General features: G+C 36.8%; 1 protein-coding gene across 7 annotated transcripts in view; it reads right to left on the minus strand.

The window, feature by feature from the left end:
* The window catches only part of GABPB1 (GA binding protein transcription factor subunit beta 1), a 79,884-nt gene continuing 56,607 nt past the window's right edge, over positions 1-23,277 (minus strand). For 4 of the 7 annotated variants that reach the window (XM_067746712.1, XM_067746694.1, XM_067746729.1 and 1 more), the window contains exons 7-9: positions 9,829-10,014; positions 6,467-6,582; positions 1-1,508 (exon numbers count right to left, since the gene is read on the minus strand). In XM_067746712.1, coding sequence (XP_067602813.1) covers positions 1,356-1,508; positions 6,467-6,582; positions 9,829-10,014 — 455 coding nt within the window. In that variant the 3' untranslated portion in view covers positions 1-1,355. Of the gene's footprint in view, positions 1,509-6,447; positions 6,583-9,828; positions 10,015-23,277 lie in introns of all 7 variants that reach the window. The other 3 variants (XM_067746702.1, XM_067746739.1, XM_067746749.1) reach the window with 2 other exon arrangements.

Here is a 23,277-nt window from a genome sequence, read left to right on the forward strand (position 1 = left end):
TATGTGGAAAAGATATTTAATTGTAAAATAGAAAAGTAGGGCAGAGTACAGTTTTAAGGGTAATTGCTTCTTTATACAGTATAGGTAATCTAGAAGGGTCTTAGGGTTAAACATTTTCATAAAGCAATAAAACATTTAAAAATGAAACAAGAAAAAGAACTTGAAGTTATGTTTACAAAAAAGAAAGAACACTATGTCAGAGTTTAATGTCCATACATTGTGGAATTGAACAATATTGTGATGAGAGCCAGTCACAGCACAGACATACAGCTTTCACAGGGAAAGTAAAAGTTATGTCAGACATATCTATAGCATCACCGTAGTACAAAAAGTTCCTGTTCTACCATACAAAAGCAATTTTTTTTCATAAGAATAATTTCCTGGGGAGGAAATGAGTCCACGAAATATTTCAGAAAGCCATATGCTTTGAGTTTTCTGAAAACATTATATTAAAATCCAGTGCCTTAAAGTGCTTTCATGTGGAAATCATGATGGAAGGCACAGAATTGTTTCACATCCCCACTATGAAATTTTCAAAAAAGCATAGATGTTGCAGTTTGCAAATTCAAGGTATCTTGTAAGCTGCTCCTTCCAAGAACATTGTCATTCCAATAAAACCAGCTGCTAGCTTACTTAGTTTCAATGACCTATAGAATAAAAGGGTTTCTTTCTTTCCTAGTAACTTTCATTATCTTTGTGGGAAAAATACCTATGCAAGTGATGCATTTTGAAATTATAAAACATGCAGAATATGTACAAACAGAAAGTTTTAAAAATATCTGCTTCATATACATGTAAATCTACGTGGGTATAGCTGAAATTGAACAAATATAAAAATTTGCTTTCTAAAAAATGTTTTCAGAGAATCTGAGACAACTTAAAGCTGTACAAGATTTCCTGGGAGAAATCTTCTCTTCATATAGAAGTTTATACCTACAGGAGTAATTCCAGCATCAGTCCACCACATAATTATTACACAACATTTGGTCTAATCAACAACGATCACCCTTAAAACTGTTCTGTTTCTGAGAAATTAAGGTTTGTACTAAAATCAAAAAGAATTCACAAAAAACAGTGGCTTATTGTGTTTTGGGATCTCTTCAACAATCTTTATCAACGCATTTGGAACTGTAAAAAAAAAAAAACTATTTACAGAATTCAGTTTTAAATACATTTCACAACTTCTAAAGTAAAGTTTTATGTTACAAGAATCCAGAGCTCATGGCTTAAGTCCAATTATCAAGCTGCAGTCTCTTTTATTATCCTGTCTTCCCATGACTGCACCTTACTGTGTACAGTTCAAGACCGTATTCTTTCTTGACCAAAAGTAAACTCAAACTATATGTTCATTTCAATTAAACAGCTTCTTTATTAGTCTGAAGACGAGTCATAGCTTCTAATTTCTGTCTGTAGGCCTCTGCTTCCTGTTCTTTCTTTAGAAGTTGCTGTCGATATTTTTGTGCTTCTCGATTAGCTTCATCCAGCTGTTTCTGAAGAGCTTCTCTCTCCTAATTTAAAAAAAAAGTTTTTTTTCAATTGTTGCACAAATACAATAACACATACAAGCATGCATCTTTCAAATAAAAAAATTTGTAGTTGCTAGAAGTAGCCATGTATTGGTATTTCAGAGACATCTTGCCTTTTTCGCCAATTCCCTTATAATTAAAGCCCTAGTTTTGAGCTCCACACTACGAGATACAGATTAGTTTCTGACCTCAAGGAAATTATTTTCTAATTAGAAATAAGACTAACATAATGAACCCAAATTGGGTACCTGTACTTTTATACATACTACAAAAACTAGTGAAGAACTTTAACAGGGAAATATACCACCATACCTCTTCACATCTTTATCTGTGATGTTAAAAAGCTACTAATTATAAAAAACTTAATATTTATTGAGCACCCATTATATATATAAACAAGGTAATTTCCAATAACAAGTCTCTAAGACAGACATTATGCCCATTTTACAGATGAGGAAAATGATGCTCAGAGACAATGTAGCTTTCTCATGGTAACACAATAAGGAGTCAGGGTTATGAGGTTCTAATATTACTGCTTTTAAAACTATCTTTCCCGGGACTTCCGTGGTGGCACAGTGGTTAAGAATCCGCCTGCCAATGCAGAGGACACGGGTTCGAGCCCTGGTCCAGGAAGATCCCACATGCCGCGGAGCAACAAAGCCCGTGCACCACAACTACCGAGACTGCGCTCTAGAGCCCACGACCCACAACTACTGAGCCCTTGTGCCACAACTACTGAAGCCCGCGTGCCTAGAGCCTGTGCTCCACAACAAGAGAAGCCACCGCAATGGGACGCCCGCACACCGCAACGAGTAGCCCCGACTCGTCGCAACTAGAGAAAGCAGCCAACGCAGCCATAAATAAATAAATAAATTTTTATAAAAAAGTAAATAAATAAAACTATCTTTCCCTATGACAGCAAGCAAGATTCCTCATCTTTAAAATGAACAGTGCTGGTCTAGATTAGTGTTTCCTAAATTATACCATTTTACAAACCAATAAAATACTAATTTCTCTACTGTGATTCATTATATTATATGCTGTAAAATATATGTATCAAATTCCTGAACAAATTGAGAGGAAAAACACAAATCTGGTCCAATGTAAGTAGTATTCTTTCTCCTCTCCTCACTCTGTCCCTATACAGTTGTCTAAGGGAAAACACTTCAAAGATTCCTTTCCCATACCTCTAGTAAGCACATGGACAAAAACTCAACTTGCCCAGGTCCAAGCTCAACCTCATTACAGAAGCCCAGGCCTTCTGCTTGGGGTGGGGGCTGAGGGTAGGACTACTAATGGCAAAAAGAGGCCAGGTTCACACTGGACAAGACACTTAAAAGAGAGAACTGAAGGTAAAGGCGAGGGGTAAGAAGCTTGCTGGGAAAGAGGGCACTGTGGTCTCTTCCACTGCCTCCTAGACCCTTGTCCATTGTGAACACCGAAAGATTCCCTACCCTCCACTATTCACATGGTCCACAAGGAGGAACATGTAAAATACTCCTGCCTTCCTGTGATCCCACTGCCTTCTCCACACTGAGAATGAAGCTAGATCTAACATTTATTTTTCCCATGAGTCCACCAAATGTAAGAGTGATTGATTATACAAGTAGTCTCCAAATCTTCCAATTACACAAAATGTACAAGTAGAAGAAATGCCTACGCCCTACCCTGCTATCCTTTTCTCCTTACTTCAGGCAAGATGCCAGCCTCACGTAAGCAACTGACACCAGTCCCTGGCAGTGAACTATGCAGGAATTTGGGCACCAGTGGAAGGGTGGGAGCTAGACTCCTACCTCTGGCAGGAGTACAGCCTGTGAGTAGAGCCATGCATAAGTGTTTTATACTTTTACATGTACTAAGAAATAAGATCCTTTGGCAGCCAAAGTTTTGAATATGGATAAAAACTTGCCTTGATTTGGTTGGAAATATTAGAAAAGATTAACTCTAAGGCATCTTCTAGTATTACCTATTTATTCACACTTAGAAACAGCAAGAGATTCACAATTATTTCAGGAGATGAAAGCAGTAAGGAAGATACCTTACACTTCAACTCCAAGCCCAAGCAATATATTATGATTACATTAGGCAACAGAATAATAGAACAAAGAAAGACTTCGAGTTTGCTTTTTAAATTCCAAACAAGATTCTTGAATTCTGCTTCAGCTATTAACAATTATCTTTTAATAGTTTTATATGTAATTTTCTAATATTCAAATTTATTTTACTTTAGCTATTATAAAGCAAAAAAAAATCATTAAAGTGATTTATCTTCTACCATACCACAATATAAATTTTAGAAGATAATAATAATACAACTAACAGTTACTGAGCATTTACTATATGCTCACCACTGTACTAGTCCTTCACATGCATTCTCATTTAAACCTTACAACACTCTGATAATGTAGGTGCTATTATTTTCCCCTTTTTACTGATGGGGAAGCCAAGCCTTGAAAGGCTAAATAACTTGACCAATCACACTCAGAAAATTATCATTCAAACCTAAATCTGCTTCCAGACTCATATTCTTAACCATTAAATGTTTTTTTTAAAAAAGAGAGAAACTAGGCAGGGTGTATGAGCTCTCTCCTTGTCCGTTGAGCTGTCCATTTTCTAACTGCCATGGGTCAAATATGATCCTGTTTTTATAAAGTTTTACTGAAATACAGCCATACCCACTCATTTCCAAATTGCCCGTGGCTGCTTTCCTACCACAACTGCAGAACTGAGCCGCAAAACACACATTGTAGGATGTGTATAGTGTTTAGCAGCATCCCCAGCCTCTATCCACTAAATGTCAGTGGCATGTCCCTCATTGTGACAACCCGAAATGTATCCAGACATTGCCAAATGTCCCCTGGGGTCAAAACTGCTCCAGGTGAGAAGCACTGCTTTAGAGAAACTTTTTGGGTTAATGGCTAAGCAATCACTTAGAAAGGAATATAAAAGTATACCCCCAAGATAACTCTATTGGTCACCTCAGAAAATAAAATCAAAAGAACTCTTATGTACTATAAGGAAATGATTACCTGGTTTTAGAAAACATTGGAGGTCTCTCTTCATTCTGTATCCCCTGCCCACCTCTACCATCTCTTCTCACTGCATGCTTCAAAGTCTCTCTGTAATAGCTCTAACATCCTGCAACTTTGGCTTGAACATTTCCAGTGATGGAGAATAAGACTTCCATTACCAGAAAGCTCTAATTACTAAAATTAAGCTAAAACTAACTCGTGAAGTTCTTTATATCAAGCTAAAATTCCATCTCCCTGAAGTTCTAATCTCCTTGGTTCTAGTTAATTTATATACCTCAATTCATACTTTCTTGTTATTTGTGATTATTCTCCTTGGTCTCTGAAAGACTGTAAGAGTGGAATTAGGTTGATCTTTGATGAAAACAGAAATTCTCACTGGTTGTTAGGTAAATAAAAGTACAGCCTGCACATTCATTATTTTGAAAATGTTGAATTGACATATTAAAAGAAATGTTGAATTGAGTCAGTTTATGTTCAATGAAAATTCAAGTAATTTAAAAATGTTTTATTAAATAGTTAAAGCAAAGTACATCACAAAATCTTTCTCACCTTATATGCCAGAAAACAAGATCAACTGATTTATCAGTAAAAGACATTAAAGATTTTAAAATAATAAGTATACTGATACCATTCAATGAAATAAATGGTTAGTTTATAAAAACTTCAGTGTACTGAATATCACTTTAAATTTTGAAGAAATGAAACAACTCACCCTCAATAATTAAAGTCACAAGTCTATCAAACATTCTGGTTAAACCATGAGTCAAATTCTTCGTAACTCAATAATATGTCCTTTGAGATTGTGGCCAAAGATGTACCAGTCTTACATGTAAACGAATTTGGGCAAGGATATTTTCTAATTGTCCTCAGTCAGAATTATGTTGCCTTTAGATGGCATTTTTTTAAATCCTCTCTTTTCTATGATAACAAAGAATTCCTAAATATTCACCAACATTTATTATTCACACATATTAGATATTATGAATGTGTATATAATGAGTATGCTGACTTTTTCAACTCTCATAAAAACCCCAAAATACAGATATTGTTATCTTAAATTCCAATTTGGGAGAAAATAAACAGGAACTCAGAAAGGTAAGATAACTTGCCTCAAAGCTAATAGGGAGGGGCAAGAGGTGGGATTCAAATCCAGCTCATGTAATTTCAAGTCCAATATTCTTTTCTTTACACTGCAGCTGCTCTTTCAAAGTTATTCAAGAATGATCTTATTTTCATTTGATATAAGTTAATATCAACTTTGGAAAACATAACTTTATTTACAGTCATGTGAGAAAAAAATCTGTGAGGTAATAACTATGGTTTGGTTACACTTACAAACTAGTTTACAATTACAAACTAGTTTGGCAGAGGGAAAAGAAGGTGAATCCTATCAACAGTCTAAATTTAATTTCCTTAAGGGACTTAATCGTGAAATAAACAGTTACCTATGGCTTTTTACAAAATAACTCAGCTGACAAACTTCAACATTCTTTAAGAGCACCTTCCAGCCCAAATAGGCATTCGCCTTTCACTTTTGAAAGAAAAAAATTTTTTTAGTCAATATATAGTGACATTCCCTTTAGTGACTTGGGAGAATGATGTACGTAAATTTAATAGAAAATAAAGGATGCAGTATAAGAACAAAAGACATTCCACTGTTACCATGATGACAGACTTTGTTACAAACAAATTCTTTACTCATTCATTCATTCATTCAATATTTATTTATTGAAGGCTTGCTATATGGATAAGGCCAAAAAATTAGACAAAAAAGTACTCATGCTATATCAAAACAATACTGTCAGTAATAAATATAAAAGACAAAAAAAAAAAAAAGAAAGAAAGAAAAGCAAATGGAATTTATTTTGGATGACTGCAGCAAAACACACCGGGTAAAAGACTCCTTACTTCTATTTCTGCAGACTCCACCCGGTTTTCAATTATTTCAATACATTGTCTCTTGGCTGGTGGTTCTTCACTTATAACAGTTTCTTCAGCAATGTCTGTTGCTGGTACTGTTAATACTAAAATGAAAAAATGTACACATTACTTCATTTACAGATAGGTTTAGAAGAATTAAAACTAGTCTTGAGATTGTTGATGCAACTCATCTAAAATAAATATATTCCAAAAACAATAATTTCAAAACACTGATTTGCTGTTTATGAGAAATGTCCATATTTGTCTTCAACTTCTTGTCTATTTACTGAAAACTACTTATTGTTTAAGGTACCTACTTATGTTTTTTAATTTTATAGATAATACATTCATTGGCTCAAAATCAAAATAATACTTAACAAGCATATTTTGAGAGGTCTGACTTCACCCTTGCTAAAACAGATACTTTTACTGGTTGCTTATACATTGTTCTTGTGTTCATTTATGTAAAACCAAACATGAATATACATTCTCCTTTTTCTCTCTCTTACACAAAAGGTAGCATACATACAAAACATACATTCAAACATACATAAGATAGATATATCGTTCTGTGTCTGCTTTTTTCACTCCATATATCTAGGCTATCTTTCACCAACACACAGAGAGCTTTCTTTCATTTAGCTGCATTATATTCCACTGTGAGGATACACCATTATGAACAATATCTGTTTATAAACTCTGCTTGTTTTTCCACTGGGTTGTTAGACTGTCCCAATTTTTAGTATCTCTTTACATAAATGTAAATATACAGAGAGCAAGAGGCTGTCCTTGCTTTGCATAACCAGTGCGGGAACATAAACATGACTGTGCAAGCTAAAACTATGCAAAACAATCTTAATCATCAATGGGAAAAATTACAACTGTCCTACAGCCTTTAAGGTTGTCAAAACATTAAAAACTCTCCTACTGTCATTTATAAATGTAAATAAATGAAAAAATAGTAAAACTATTATTTATTTAGTACAATGTAATTAAAAACATTAGAAATATTGAGAATTAAAGTATTTCTTTTAACTCATACCATATTACATTACACTTATAAATTCACTCAAGAAGAACTGAGAATTATATCTGTTTCACTGGACTACCTACATAGTCTATATATTCATTTTCCAGTTATAATTTTTAAATTATGAAAGCTTTAAAAGTTTATTTTAATATTCAGTAGGGTCCTCTCATTGCTCTTCTTTTCTAGTTATCCTTATTCTTCTTCCCTCCTCCTCTATCAAAATAAACTTCAGAATCTGTTTGACTAATTCCAGAAAAAGACCTATTGGTCTTTGTTATGGCTTGAATTGTGTCCCCCTCAAAATTCAAATGTTTTAAGTCCTAACCCCCAGTACCTCAAAATGTATTTGGAGATAGGGCCTTTAAAAAGGTTAAAAAGGTAAAATGAGATTTTGGTTTTATTTTTGGCTGCGTTGGGTCTTCGTTGCTGTGCACAGACTTTCTCTAGCTGTGGCGAGCGGGGGCAACTGTTTGTTGCAGTGCACAGGCTTCTCATTGTGGTGGCTTCTCCTGCTGTGGAGCATGGGCTCTAGGCACGCAGGCTTTGGTCGTTGTGGCTCGCGGGCTCTAGAGCACAGGCTCGGTAGCTTTGGTGCACTGGCTTAGTTGCTCCGTGGCATGTGGGATCTTCCCCGACCAGGGCTTGAACCCATGTCCCCTGCATTGGCAAGCAGATTCTTAACCACCGCGCCACCAGAGAAGTCCAAAATGAAGTCATTTAAGTGGGTCCTAATCCAATATGACTGGTGTCCTTATAAGAGGTTAGGTCGCAGACAACACACACAGACTGAGGGCTGACTATATCAGGACACAGCAAGAAGGCAGCCATTTGCAAGCCAAGGAGAAAGGCCTCAGAAGAAACCAAACCTGCCAACACCTTGATCTTGGACTTCCACCTTCCAGCATTGTGAGAAGATAAACTTCTGTTAAGTCACCCAGTCTGTGGTAGTTTGTTATGGCAGCCCTAGCAAACTAATACAGTCTTTTTTTTCCTATCACATTACATTTATCAATTAACTCAGGAAGAATTGAGAGCTTTATAATAGTGAGTCATCCTATCCAAAAACATGAGTTTCTTTCCATTTGTTCATCAATGAGATTAGACTGTGTGTATAATGTCAGGTTTTGGAAACAATGTTATATCTGCTTAAAACAAATACTTTGAAAGTTTCTTCTTTTCTATATAATTAGAATTAGTTCTTTAAAGCTTTGTGAAAATACCTGGGCTTGATCCAAATCTTGGACCACCAGCAGGAGATTTCTGCATAGCGGTAAGAAAAGCCTCCCAGGCTCCACAGGTCAAGGGTTTCCTCCTCCACTGCTATGGCAACAAAATCATTGCTTGAGACCTGGCCTCTCTGCAGGGCCATACCTCCACTATCACTCTAAACCAAACCTGGTTTAGGAGAACTTCTACCTCCAGCCCTTCCGTTCCCTAATTCCTTCACAGGCCATGAAGAGGCTTGGTCTCTGCAATCCTAGTCGTTTTCTAAAAGGTTATGTGTGCACATACTTTTTTTGGTGGGGGGTGGGGGAGTACAGAGTACTGGGTACTGGGATGCTTGTTCAGATAGGAATTTTCTGTACCTTCTCTTTCTGCTTCCTCCAGCTTTCATGCTCTAGTCTATCTTAATCCTACTTGCAGCACTTCCTACTCAGATTGGGCCCTGTCTTACTGGAAGTGTATATTTATTGCTGATTTCTGAGCTCAACCCCTTTTCTTGATGCACGACTGGGGGTTTCCCTGATACTGCCCTGGCTTAGATCTTAAGATGTTTTTGGCAAGCACTTAAAATATGGAATTTTGTGGTTTTCTCAGTCTTTTAGGTTCACTAAACATGAAACTGGGGCTTATGTTTCATCTATCTTATTACTACTCTCTTATTACTCAAAAGGAAAAAATTGGGACAATTATCAACAAAGCTGCTAAAAGTTGTCACTATGTTCCTACCATAACTCCTAAGTCCAACTTCTTTTTAAGTAGCTTTTTTTCACATGGTGTTTTTAAAAGCCCGTATGATATCTGAATTGCATTAAATGGCCTAGGAAAGTATTGTCCAATACTGATTTTGAATTATTTATTTAAGCTCATTTTCCAACCAGAATACTTTGGGGCCAATTCCTCTTTGTACCTAATATACAACCAGAGAAAGCAAGCTAATTTTAACAGTAGCCTAAGCAAATAAAACTAGGCAATTAAGTCTGCTGCAAAAGGTTACAAAAACAAAATTTAAGGCAAAAATAAATGCTTTGAAAAACATGTCACAATTTCCTGAGGATTAAGAATAAATGCAAACTTTATGTAAATGCCTTCTACCAACCTTGTTGTCCATCTGGCATGGTCACAATGATGGGCTGACCTATTCCACTGGTTGGAATGGAGTGCAAATTTCCAAGCTGAATTCCATCTGTAACTATTGTGATGACTTGCTGACCCCCTGAACTAACTACTTGCTGAATTGCACCATCCACAGATTCTGCAGTAACTACTTCCTCCGTAGCCACTACTGGAAAAAAAAATATATATGTAAAAATCAGTGAACATATATAAAAGTATGAACAGAAGTTTATTTTTGCTCTGCTACCTTTGCTGTCCGTCCTTCTTTCTTACACAGAAAAGCTTTTACATGATTTTTAAATTCAGTCTCCATTGGTGTTGTAGATACCTATGTAAACAGTTGACTACAAGTCCCACAATTTACAATAAGTGAGTTCCAACTATCTATGCATGCACATGTTTAAATAAACTATCTTCATTTAGTTCTATGAGGTACGAAATTTAGAAGCTCTCCTAAGGTCACAGATATGACAAAGGTTATGCCAGCTTAATAAGATTCCACAATCCAAAAAATAAGATATTGTATGTGGTTATACTCCATTCAAATTTACATATATGAGTTGATATACATTTCCTATCCAACAAAACATGGAAATTTGTATTCTTCAAGCAGAGAGAATAAACAGTATTCCCTTTTTGGATTGTGTGAGCAAGGGTTGCCTTCATAATAAGTGGCAAATAGATCTGGTACTGTAGGCTATGAAAAAATATATTAACATTTACATAAATAAAATTCAAAATTATGTTCTCAATGTTTTATGAAAGGTTCAGAGAGGATTCTGGCAGCTGAACACAGCACTCCAGGTCTTGCCTAGGTAAAGAAATTGCCAAAATCCTTTCCCACAAGCTATGCCCAACTACTGATCCCAAAAGACTACACATAGCAGCTTTACTCATAATAGTCAAAAACTTGAAACAAATCAGATATCTGTCAAAAGTAGAATGAATAAACTGGTAGATTCATGCACTGGAATACTACACAGCAATTAAAGTGACTCCTGATGTGATGCAACAGGAGATTACAAAATATCCCTGTGTTCTTACTGGAAATGTTTGACCTGAATCTAATTATTAAGAAACAAATGAATCTAGAATGTGAGTGATCCTGCAGACAACTGGCTTAAACTCTACAAAGATTTCAGTGACATAAAGAACAAGTGAGGCAGTAAGACTGTCCTAGATTGGGGGAGACTAAAGAGACATAATAATCGAATATAGTGTGTGAACTTTGATTGGATCCTGGGTGAAAACAAATAGTTATAAAGGACATTTTGGGGATAATTGAGGAAACTTGAATATGGACCATATGCCAGATAATATTACTAAATTAATATTGTTTTTAAGAAACATAATAGAACCGTGACTACATAGGAAGCTGTCCTTGTTCTTGGTAGATACATGCTGAAGAATTTAAGGATGAAGTGTCATGATGTCTTTAGCCTACTTTCAGATAATATGGCAAAATAAAAGCATGTGTCTGTGTTTGTATGTGAACATGCAGGTGTGGCAAGATGTTAACAGGTGGTGAATACAGGTGCAAGGTATAAAGTTCATTCTCCAATTTTTCTATGGGTTTTAATAACTATCAACATTAAAAAAACATTTTAATATAACTAATTCTGAAAAAAGAAATGACAAAAAAAACTATTTCTAAATGATATGGTTTTTTGAAATGTGTTATTTGAGGCAACACTTTACCAAAAGTGTAATGAAATAAAATCATTCTCTCCTGAAGTCACGCTACCCTTCAGATACACAGTTACTCTGAAACACGCCAAGTTGCTACCAAATTCCAGCAGAATGTCATGGATATTAACGACCAAGGGATTTACTAAATACAGAGATGCTCTAATTAAACAAACTCCTTTTTTAATAAAAGGCAAGATAAGTACTAGGACCCTAGTTTTCAAGGATGAACTCATGGTAACAGGCCTGGCTGCAACCCTGTTACTGTGTTATTTGGGTAATCAAGGGTCACAATGCAAACCACAGATGATATTCAAAATGCAAAAACCTTTATGTTTTGAGTTCTCTCATTTTTGTTTGTCTTAAACCATAATTAGGCTTTATCACCAAGCACTTAAGAAAATTTCAGGAAGATAATTATTAAAATGAAATGTAGGGCATAAAACAGTAATGTATTCAATAGAACAACTACTGAGGTTTTCAAAGACATTAACTATTGCTTTGATCTTGTAAAAAATATCCATATGAAAACCAAATGTTCACTATGGTTGAATGTTAACTATAAGTAGCAAGTATTTTTAAAAACATAATCATACGTAAGAAATTTCTGAGACCACATATGATCAAGGCACAACTCAAGAACTTTCATCTTTGCACTATTTGCAATGACTGTCATTAAGATAAGAGAGTTCTTGCCTTTCATCTAAAAAGCTTTCTTTTTAAGTTGTGCTATGGTAAAGTATTTAAGAAAAAATTATAAGGAAACCAATTATGTAAGAAAACAAAGAACCCCCTCAGTAATCCTAAAAACAACCCAGCAGTGAAATGTTGAAACATGTAAGAATAAAACAGAAAGCCTAAAAACTTTAAAAAGAATGTTATTTAAAAAAATATACATAGACAGATATAACCAAATATAAAACCCCCGGATAAAAAAATAACTAATAAATATTCATTGGTCTAATTTAAAAGTCAAGTTATAATATACAAAGAGAGCCTAGATAATCTACAGCATCTCTGAAAATGTTTGAGACCTCTTGTTCAACATGACTTTTGAATTTTAATGCCATAAAAGTCAACTAAGACAAGGAAAAAACTGTCTTTCAGATGTTACTAGAAGATTGAAAATTCTATATGCATATAAATATTTCAATAAAATAGAAACTAGGCTTACTGAAGAAAAAAATAACATTTCAAAAGTAGGATTGCCTGCAATAGAACCTGACATTTTTTTTAAAAAGGCAAAAACAAGACAATCTTATGAAGCCCAGTAACATATACCTGAAAGCCAATTCACTTTTATTGATCTACTTTAGGAACAGACAAAAAAAAACAACAACATGCAAAGGGGACCTGACTCAAATTTCACTATTAGGAGAAAGGAGGGAAACAGCCACCAGATGCATTATACCTTTGGAAAAAACCACCTTATTAACAATTAGCTGAAGTTGCTCTAAAGACAAAAAGAAGGGTAGTCACAGATGTCCATTTAATGGGATTATATAGCTGGGCCGCAAGAAAGAATAAGGCTAAGCAATGCAAAATCAATGTAAAACTGTAGGTTAGAGCCATAAAATATTGTTTTATGAGAGTTTCATAAGGACTAAACTACACTGCAGATGTAAGGCCTACATCCAACCAATTTTAACTTCTGATTCTACAACTAAATAACTCTCAAATCTATTCACTTCTTATTATCCCTTTGCCAAATCCTAATCCACGCTACCATTATTTCTTCCCCAGGTGACTGCATTAGACTCCTAACTAAACTCCCTTCCAGAGTCCACCAAAGAAATCATTTTAAAAGTCCTATATAATCTTACCTTCAATTACCGTGAGTTACTCTCCCACTTGCTGAGCTCAGCCACGCTGGTCTCTGAGTCCTCTGAAAGGACAAGCTTTCCTGCCTCAAAAGCTTCACATGTGTCCTCCTTCCTAAAATGTTCTTCCCCCAAGTTTTGCTCCACTAATTCCTACTTAGTCTTTAGTTTAAATGTCTCTTCCTCTAGAAAGACTCACCAACTTGGTCAAAATCCTGTATTCTTTATATATACCACGAATCACAAGTATTTATCTGAGTGAATAACTTTAATATCTCATTCTACTGAAAGACTACATGTTCCACAAAGGTTGGGACTGTATATGATTGTTTACCAGAACATAAGAGATATTCAACAAAAATCTGTTCAATGAATGAATAAATATTTTTCTAATTGTAAATGAACAGCTATTTGTAAACCAATATATGGAAAACTTAGCTCAAGAACAGTTTTGAGTTATTCCTTTAACATAAGCATGATATATCCCTCCATGAATTTTTATTATTTGTACATTTTAATTTTGTTCTAAAGCAAGAAGTGAGAGTAAGGGTGAGAGCTTCCTGGAATTTTGATTTTCCAAATAGGAAACACCTGTAACAGACTGGTGTGTAAGCTTTGGTAGAAAAATAGGACAACATGATTGCCTCTGTTTATTAATAGTGTACCACCAAGGGGTGGTTTTCTTATGAGGAAAAAGGCAGCCGCAATCCCCAAAAGAAAATATTTACTTTTTTGTATCTTCATTTTGGAATACATTCCAAAATGGAATAACTTGAAATGAGTTCTTATCTAAATCCTTAAATCCCATTCATTCTTTAGGGTACAACTCAACCTCACCCCACTCCCCTAGCCCCATGCCCCAACTCCAGCTAAAAGTAATCTCTGTCCTCTGAAGAACTATAGTGCCGACCGGCACTCACCAGCCCGAGAGGCTTGTTTGCTCACACGCCGGGGCGGGCGGGACTGGGAGTTGAGCCTCCGGCTTCGGTCGGAGCGCAGGGAGAGGACTGGGGTTGGCGGCATGAACACAGCCTGCAGGGGTTTAGTGCGCCACGTATAGCCAGGAGGGAGTCCGGGGAAAAGTCTGGACCTGCCGAAGAGGCAAAAGACATTTTCTTCCCTCTTTGTTTCCTGGTGCGCCAGGAGAGGGGATTAAGAGCGCTGCTTGGGCTTCCCTGGTGGCGCAGTGGTTGAGAGTCCGCCTGCCGATGCAGGGGATACGGGTTCGTGTCCCGGTCCGGGAAGATCCCACATGCCGCGGAGCGGCTGGGCCCGTGAGCCATGGCCGCTGAGCCTGCGCATCCGGAGCCTGTGCTCCGCGACGGGAGAGGCCACAACAGTGAGAGGCCCGCGTACCGCAAAAAAAAAAAAAAAAAAAAAAAAAGAGCGCTGCTTAAAGGCGCTCCAGAGACGGGCGTGAGCCGCGGCTAAAAGCGCGGACCCCAGAGAGGGGCAGGAGACGGTAAGGCTGCTGCTGCTGCTGCCGCCACCAAGAAGCCTGTGTGCGAGCACAAGTCACTATCCACAACCCCCTTCCGGGGAGCCTGTGAAGCCCGCCACTGCCGGGGTCCCGGGAACCAGGGACAACTCCCCCGGGAGAACGCACGGCGCGCCTCAGGCTGGTGCAACTTCATGCCGGCCTCTGCCGCTGCAGGCTCGCCCCGCACTCCGTGCCCCTCCCTCCCCCTGGCCTGAGTGAGCCAGAGCCCCTGAATCAGCGGCTCCTTTAACCCTGTCCTGGCTGAGAGAAGAACAGAGGCCCTCCAGCGACCTACAACGCAGAGGTGGGGCCAAATCCAAAGCTGAGCCCCTGGGAGCTGTGAGAACAAAGAAGAGAAAGGGAAATCTCTCCCAGCAGCCTCAGAACCAGTGGATTAAAGCTCGCCAATCAACTTGATGTACCCTGCATCTGTGGAATACATGAATAGACAACGAATCATCCCAAATTGAGGAGGTGGACTTTGAGAGCAAGATTTATGATTTGTTCCCCTTTTCCTCTTTTTGTGAGTGTGTATGTGTATGCTTCTGTGTGAGATTTTGTCTGTATAGCTTTGCTTCCACCATTTGTCCTAGGGTTCTATAAGTCCCTTTTTTTGTTTTTAATTTTTTTCTTTTTCTCTTATTATTTTTTATTTTAATAACTTTATATTTTACCTTACTTTATTTTATTGTACTTTATCTTCTTCCTTTTTTTCCTTCCTTCCCTCCTTCCTCCCTCCCTCCCTCCCTCTGTCGCTCCCTCCTTTCTTTCTACTTCTACTAATTCTTTCTTTCTACTTTTTCTCCCTTTTATTCTGAGCCGTGTGGTTGAAAGGCTCTTGCTGCTGCAGCCAGGAGTCAGTGCTGTGCCTCTGAGGTGGGAGAGCCAACTTCAGGACACTGGTCCACAAGAGACCTCCCAGCTCCACATAATATCAAACGGCGAAAATCTCCCAGAGATCTCCATCTCAAAACCAGCACCCAGCTTCACTCAACGACCAGCAAGCTACAGTGCTGGACATCCTATGCCAAACAACTAGCAAGACAGGAACACAACCCCACCCATTAGCAGAGAGGCTGCCTAAAATCATAATAAGTCCACAGACACCCCAAAACACACCACCAGATGTGGAACTGCCCACCAGAGAGACAAGATCCAGCCTCATCCACCAGAACACAGGCACTGGTCCCCTCCACCAGGAAGCCTACAAAACCCACTGAACCAACCTTAGCCACTGGGGACAGACACCAAAAACAACGGGAACTACAAACCTGCAGCCTGCAAAAAGGAGACCCCAAACTCACTAATATAAGCAAAATGAGAAGACAGAAAAACACACCGCAGATGAAGGAGCAAGATAAAAATGCACCAGACCTAACAAATGAAGAGGAAATAGGCAGTCTACCTGAAAAAGCATTCAGAATAACGATAATAAAGATGATCCAAAATCTTGGAAATAGAATAGACAAAATGCAAGAAACATTTAACAAGGACCTAGAAGAACTAAAGATGAAACAAACAGCAATGATGAACAACACAATAAATGAAATGAAAAATACTCTAGATGGGATCAATAGCAGAAGAACGGATAAGTGACCTGGAAGATAAAATAGTGGAAATAACTACTGCAGAGCAGAATAAAGAAAATGAGAAGAACTGAGGACAGTCTCAGAGACCTCTGGGACAGCATTAAATGCACCAACATTCGAATTATAGGGGTTCCAGAAGAAGAAGAGAAAAAGAAAGGGACTGAGAAAATATTTGAAGAGATTATAGTTGAAAACTTCCCAAACATGGGAAAGGAAATAGTTAATCAAGTCCAAGAAGCACAGAGAGTCCCATACAGGATAAATCCAAGGAGAAATACGCCAAGACACATATTAATCAAACTGTCAAATATTAAGTACAAAGAAAGCATATTAAAAGCAGCAAGGGAAAAACAACAAATAACACACAAGGGAATGCCCATAAGGTTAACAGCTGATCTTTCAGCAGAAACCCTGCAAGCAAGAAGGCAGTGGCAGGACATATTTAAAGTGATGAAGGAGAAAAACCTGCAACCAAGATTACTCTACCCAGCAAGGATCTCATTCAGATTTGATGGAGAAATTAAAACCTTTACAGACAAGCAAAAGCTGAGAGAGTTCAGCACCACCAAACCAGCTTTACAACAACTGCTAAAGGAACTTCTCTAGGCAAGAAACACAAGCGAAGGAAAAGACCTACAATAATGAACCCAAAACAATTTAGAAAATGGGAATAGGAACATACATATCGATAATTACCTTAAATGTAAATGGACTAAATGCTCCCACCAAAAGACACACATTGGCTGAATGGATACAAAAACAAGACCCATATATATGCTGTCTACAAGAGACCCACTTCAGACCTAGAGACACATACAGACTGAAAGTAAGGGGATGGAAAAAGATATTCCATGCAAATGGAAACCAAAAGAAAGCTGGAGTAGCAATTCTCATATCAGACAAAATAGACTTTAAAATAAAGACTATTAGAAGAGACAAAGAAGGACACTACATAATGATCAAGGGATCAATCCAAGAAGAAGATATAGCAATTGTAAATATTTATGCACCCAACATAGGAGCACCTCAATACATAAGGCAAATACTAACAGCCATAAAAGGGGAAATCGACAGTAACACATTCATAGTAGGGGACTTTAACACCCCACTTTCACCAATGGACAGATCATCCAAAATAAAAATTAATAAGGAAACACAAGCTTTAAATGATACATTAAAAAAGATGGGCTTAATTGATATTTATATGGCATTCCATCCAAAAACAACAGAATACACATGTTTCTCAAGTGCTCATGGAACATTCTCCAGGATAGATCATATCTTGGGTCACAAATCAAGCCTTGGTAAATTTAAGAAAATTGTATCAAGTATCTTTTCCGAGCACAATGCTATGAGACTAGATATCAATTACAGGAAAAGATCTGTAAAAAATACAAACACATGGAAGCTAAACAATATACTATTTAATAACGAAGTGATCACTGAAGAAATCAAAGAGGAAAGTAAAAAATACCTAGAAACAAATGACAATGGAGATACGACGACCCAAAATCTATGGGATGCAGCAAAAGCAGTTCTAAGAGGGAAGTTTATAGCAATACAAGCCCACCTTAAGAAACAGGAAACATCTCGAATAAACAACCTAACCTTGCACCTAAAGCAATCAGAGAAGGAAGAAGAAAAAAACCCAAAGTTAGCAGAAGCAAAGAAGTCATAAAGATCAGATCAGATATAAATGAAAAAGAAAGGAAGGAAATGATAGCAAAGATCAATAAAACTAGAAGCCGGTTCTTTGAGAAGATAAACAAAATTGATAAACCATTAGCCAGACTCATCAAGAGAAAAAGGGAGAAGACTCAAATCAATAGAATTAGAAATGAAAAAAGGAGAAGTAACAACTGACACTGCAGAAATACAAAAGATCATGAGAGATTATTACAAGCAACTCTATGCCAATAAAATGGACAGTCTGGAAGAAATGGACAAATTCTTAGAAATGCACCACCTGCCAAGACTGAATCAGGAAGAAATAGAAAATATGAGCAGACCAATCACAAGCACTGAAATTGAAACTGTGATTAAAAATCTTCCAACAAACAAAAGCCCAGGACCAGATGGCCTCACAGGCGAATTCTATCAAACATTTAGAGAAGAGCTAACATCTATCCTTCTCAAACTCTTCCAAAACACAGCAGAGGGAGGAACACTTCCAAACTCATTCAACGAGGCCACCATCACCCTGATACCAAAACCAAACAAGGATGTCACAAAGAAAGAAAACTACAGGCCAATATCACTGATGAACATAGATGCAAAAATCCTCAAGAAAATACTAGCAAACAGAATCCAAAAGCACATTAAAAGGATCATACACCATGATCAAGTGGGGTTTATTCCAGGAATGCAAGGATTCTTCAATATATGCAAATCAATGAACGTGACACAGCATATTAACAAATTGAAGGAGAAAAACCGTATGATTTTCTCAATAGATGCAGAGAAAGCTTTTGACAAAATTCAACATCCATTTATAATGAAAACCCTGCAGAAAGTAGGCATAGAGGGAACTTTCCTCAACATAATAAAGGCCATATGACAAACACACAGCCAATGGTGAAAAACTGAAACCATTTCCACTAAGATCAGGAACAAGACAAGGTTGCCCTCTCTCACCACTCTTACTCAACATAGTTTTGGAAGTTTTAGCCACAGCAATCAGAGAAGAAAAGGAAATAAAAGGAATCCAAATCGGAAAGGAAGAAGTAAAGCTGTCACTGTTTGCAGATGACATGATACTATACATAGAGAATCCTAAAGATGCCACTAGAAAACTACTAGAGCCAATCAATGAATTTGGTAAAGTAGCAGGATACAAAATTAATGCACAGAAATCTCTGGCATGCCTATACACTACTGATGAAAATTCTGAAAGTGAAATCAAGAAAACACTCCCATTTACCACTGCAACAAAAAGAATAAAATATCTAGGAATAAACCTACCTAAGGAGAGAAAAGACCTGTATGCAGAAAATTATAAGACACTCATAAAAGAAACTAAAGATGATACATATAGATGGAGATATATACCATGTTCTTGGATTGGAAGAATCAACATTGTGAAAGTGACTCTACTACCCAAAGCAATCTACAGATTCAATGCAATCCCTATCAAACTACCACTGGCATTTTTCACAGAACTGGAACAAAAAATTTCACAACTCGTATGGAAACACAAAAGACCCCGAATAGCCAAAGCAATCTTGAGAACGAAAAACGGAGCTGGAGGCATCAGGCTCCCTGACTTCAGACTATACTACAAAGCTACAGTAATCAAGACACTATGGTACTGGCACAAAAACAGAAATATAGATCAATGGAACAGGATAGAAAGCGCAGAGATAAACCCACGCACATATGGTCACCTTATCTTTCATAAAGGAGGCAGGAATGTACAGTGGAGAAAGGAGAGCCTCTTCAATAAGTGGGGCTGGGAAAACTGGATAGGTACATGTAAAAGTATGAGATTAGAGCACTCCCTAACACCATACACAAAAATAAGCTCAAAATGGATTAAAGACCTAAATGTAAGGCCAGAAACTATCAAACTCTTAGAGGAAAACATAGGCAGAACACTCTTTGACATAAATCACAGCAAGATCCTTTTTGACCCACATCCTAGAGAAATGGAAATAAAAACAAAAATAAACAAATGGGACCTAATAAAACTGCAAAGCTTTTGCACAGCAAAGGAAACCATAAACAAGACCAAAAGACAACCCTCAGAATGGGAGAAAACATGTGCAAATGAAGCAACTGACAAAGGATTAATCTCCAAAATTTATAAGCAGCTCATGCAGCTCAATAACAAAAAAACAAACAACCTAATCCAAAAATGGGCAGAAGACCTAAATAGACATTTCTCCAAAGAAGATATACAGATGGCCAACAAACACATGAAAGAATGCTCAACATCACTAATCATTACAGAAATGCAAATCAAAACTACAATGAGATATCATCTCACACTGGTCAGAATGGCCATCATGAAAAAATCTAGAAACAATAAATGCTGGAGAAGGTGTGGAGAAAAGGGAACCCTCTTGCACTGTTGGTGGGAATGTAAATTGATACAACCACTGTGGAGAACAGTATGGAGGTTCCTTATAAAACTACAAATAGAACTACCATACGACCCAGCAATCCCACTACTGGGCATATACCCTGAGAAAACCATAATTCAAAGAGTCATGTACCAAAATGTTCATTGCAGCTCTATTTACAATAGCCTGGAGATGGAAACAACCTAAGTGTCCATCATCGGATGAATGGATAAAGAAGATGTGGCACATATATACAATGGAATATTACTCAGCCATAATAAGAAACAAAATTGAGCTATTTGAAATGAGGTGGATAGACCTAGAGTCTGTCATACAGAGTGAAGTAAGTCAGAAAGAGAAAGACAAATACCGTATGCTAACACATATATATGGAATTTAAGAAAAAAAAATGTCATGAAGAACCTAGGGGTAAGACAGGAATAAAGACACAGACCTACTGGAGAACGGACTTGAGGATATGGGGAGGGGGAAGGGTGAGCTGTGACAAAGCAAGAGAGAGGCGTGGACATATATACATTACCAAACGTAAGGTAGATAGCTAGTGGGAAGCAGCCGCACAGCACAGGGATATCAGCTCGGTGCTTTGTGACTGCCTGGAGGGGTGGGATAGGGAGGGTGGGAGGGAGGGAGACGGAAGAGGGAAGAGATATGGGAACATATGTATATGTATAACTGATTCACTTTGTTATAAAGCAGAAACTAACACATCATTGTAAAGCAATTATACTCCAATAAAGATGTAAAAATAAATTAATTAATTAAATAAAATTAAAAAAAGAAAGCCATTCCTCTCTCCCACATCTTTTCCTTAGTAGAGATTCACCTATGCACCCCATAAACAGTTGAATAAATATTAAATTACACATAAAAATGAAATAAATAAGAAATATATATTATTCAAGCAAATCTTTGCTGTAGTACACTCACAATCTTTAGATATTTACTATACAGTCTATTAGTAGTAAGAAATAGAACTTTTAAAATTTGGGTCAAATTCTTAAATTTTGGTGTGCCATAGGATCACTTTTGAGAGCATGTTAAAAATATGGATGTCACGGTCCCACCCTAAAGTTACTGAATCAGAATCCACTGGGGTAGAATTGGGGCAAATGATTGTTGAGAAGGTGATTCTGATTCACACAAAATTTAAGAATGCTGCTCTGTTGATATTATCATATTAATTCAAACTAACTGAGAGGAGTTCAAATTAGTAGAAAACTTGAATCACAGAATATTTAAAGTAACACAGCCTTCTAATCATTGGGTACATAAATTAACAAGATAATTTCCAACTATTTCCAAGCAAAAATTCTACTAGTTTGTTTGAAGAACCTAGGGGCAGGACAGGAATAAAGATGCAGACATAGAGAATGGACTTGAGGACATGGGGAGGGTAAACTGGGACGAAGTGAGAGAGTGGCATGGACTTATATACACTACCAAATGTAAAATAGCTAGCTAGTGGGAAGCAGTTACATAGCACAGGGAGATCAGCTCCGTGCTTTGTGACCACCTACAGGGGTGGGATAGGGAGGGTAGGATAGGGAGGGTGGGAGGGAGGGAAACGCAAGAGGGAAGAGATATGGGAACATATGTATATGTATAATTGATTCACTTTGTTATAAAGCAGAAACTAACACACCACTGTAAAGCAATTATATTCCAATAAAGATGTTAAAAAATAATAATAATGTAAAAGAGGACAATTATTATATTAATGTTAGAGATGCCTGATACTTCTGAATTATTCCACTCCAAAATTATGAAGGATGTTTTAAACAAGTATCTTGAAAACTGTGTCTGCATACTTTTAAAGGCTGTAAATTTTTTCACTGATTTGTTTCAAAATGAGTAAGGTAATTTCATGTATCAAAAGACAGTTGTATTCTCCCTTTAAAAGAAATTAAAAATAAATAACTTAGTATTTTGATTTATGTATCACTTTCTTATGAGTTTGCTGAGTGTGAGTAGTCCTTTATATTAACCCAGGATATATTAATAAAATATTTCTGAAACCTCAGAGCTGAAAACTAAACGTCAGTCAATGATTAGTGATAAAATCTTAATTCAGATGACTATTGCGATATGAGATAATACACGTAAAGCACTTAGCATAATAACAAGCTTATAGCAAGAACCCTATACATATTAATCATTATTTTTCTATAATTCATCATGCCAAGTTAAATTTATGACTTACATCAAGTGTTTCATCATGTTTTTCTGGCCTGGCCTGGACCTAGATAGACCTAATGATTATTTAATATAATTATGCACATTAGCATAGGCCTGTGGGCTCAGGAACTGAAATAAAAACTCCCAAAAAACCAATTTAATAAAAATGAACATTAGCAACAAACTCTTCAGGGTATACTGAGATTTATCAAATTTTTTTTTTGTACTTCTATCAAACAGACAAAGAATCATGAAAATTATGCATGGAGATTAAAAATTTAACAAGTTAAATGCTCGGAAAAATAAAGGTTTATGAGAAAAGAATAAAACTGGAAATATTTACATAAAAAATGCTAATAAGGAAGCAATTCAATCATCAAACAGTGACAATCTGAAGTTATATTTGCTTGTAACATCAAGAAGACATTTCGTTTCACAATGAAAGCATTATACTAGACTGATTTCCTTTATGATGTTCCCATTGGACTAACATTAAGATTTGTTTTATATGTCAAAGATAGTCCTAATGTAAACATGAAAGAACTATTTAAAGCCATAGTTCAAATGAAACAGCATGGTATTCTAGACTATCATGAGTAC

This window comes from Pseudorca crassidens, chromosome 1, assembly GCF_039906515.1.
Source record: "Pseudorca crassidens isolate mPseCra1 chromosome 1, mPseCra1.hap1, whole genome shotgun sequence".
In the NCBI taxonomy this organism is placed as follows: Eukaryota; Metazoa; Chordata; class Mammalia; order Artiodactyla; family Delphinidae; genus Pseudorca; species Pseudorca crassidens.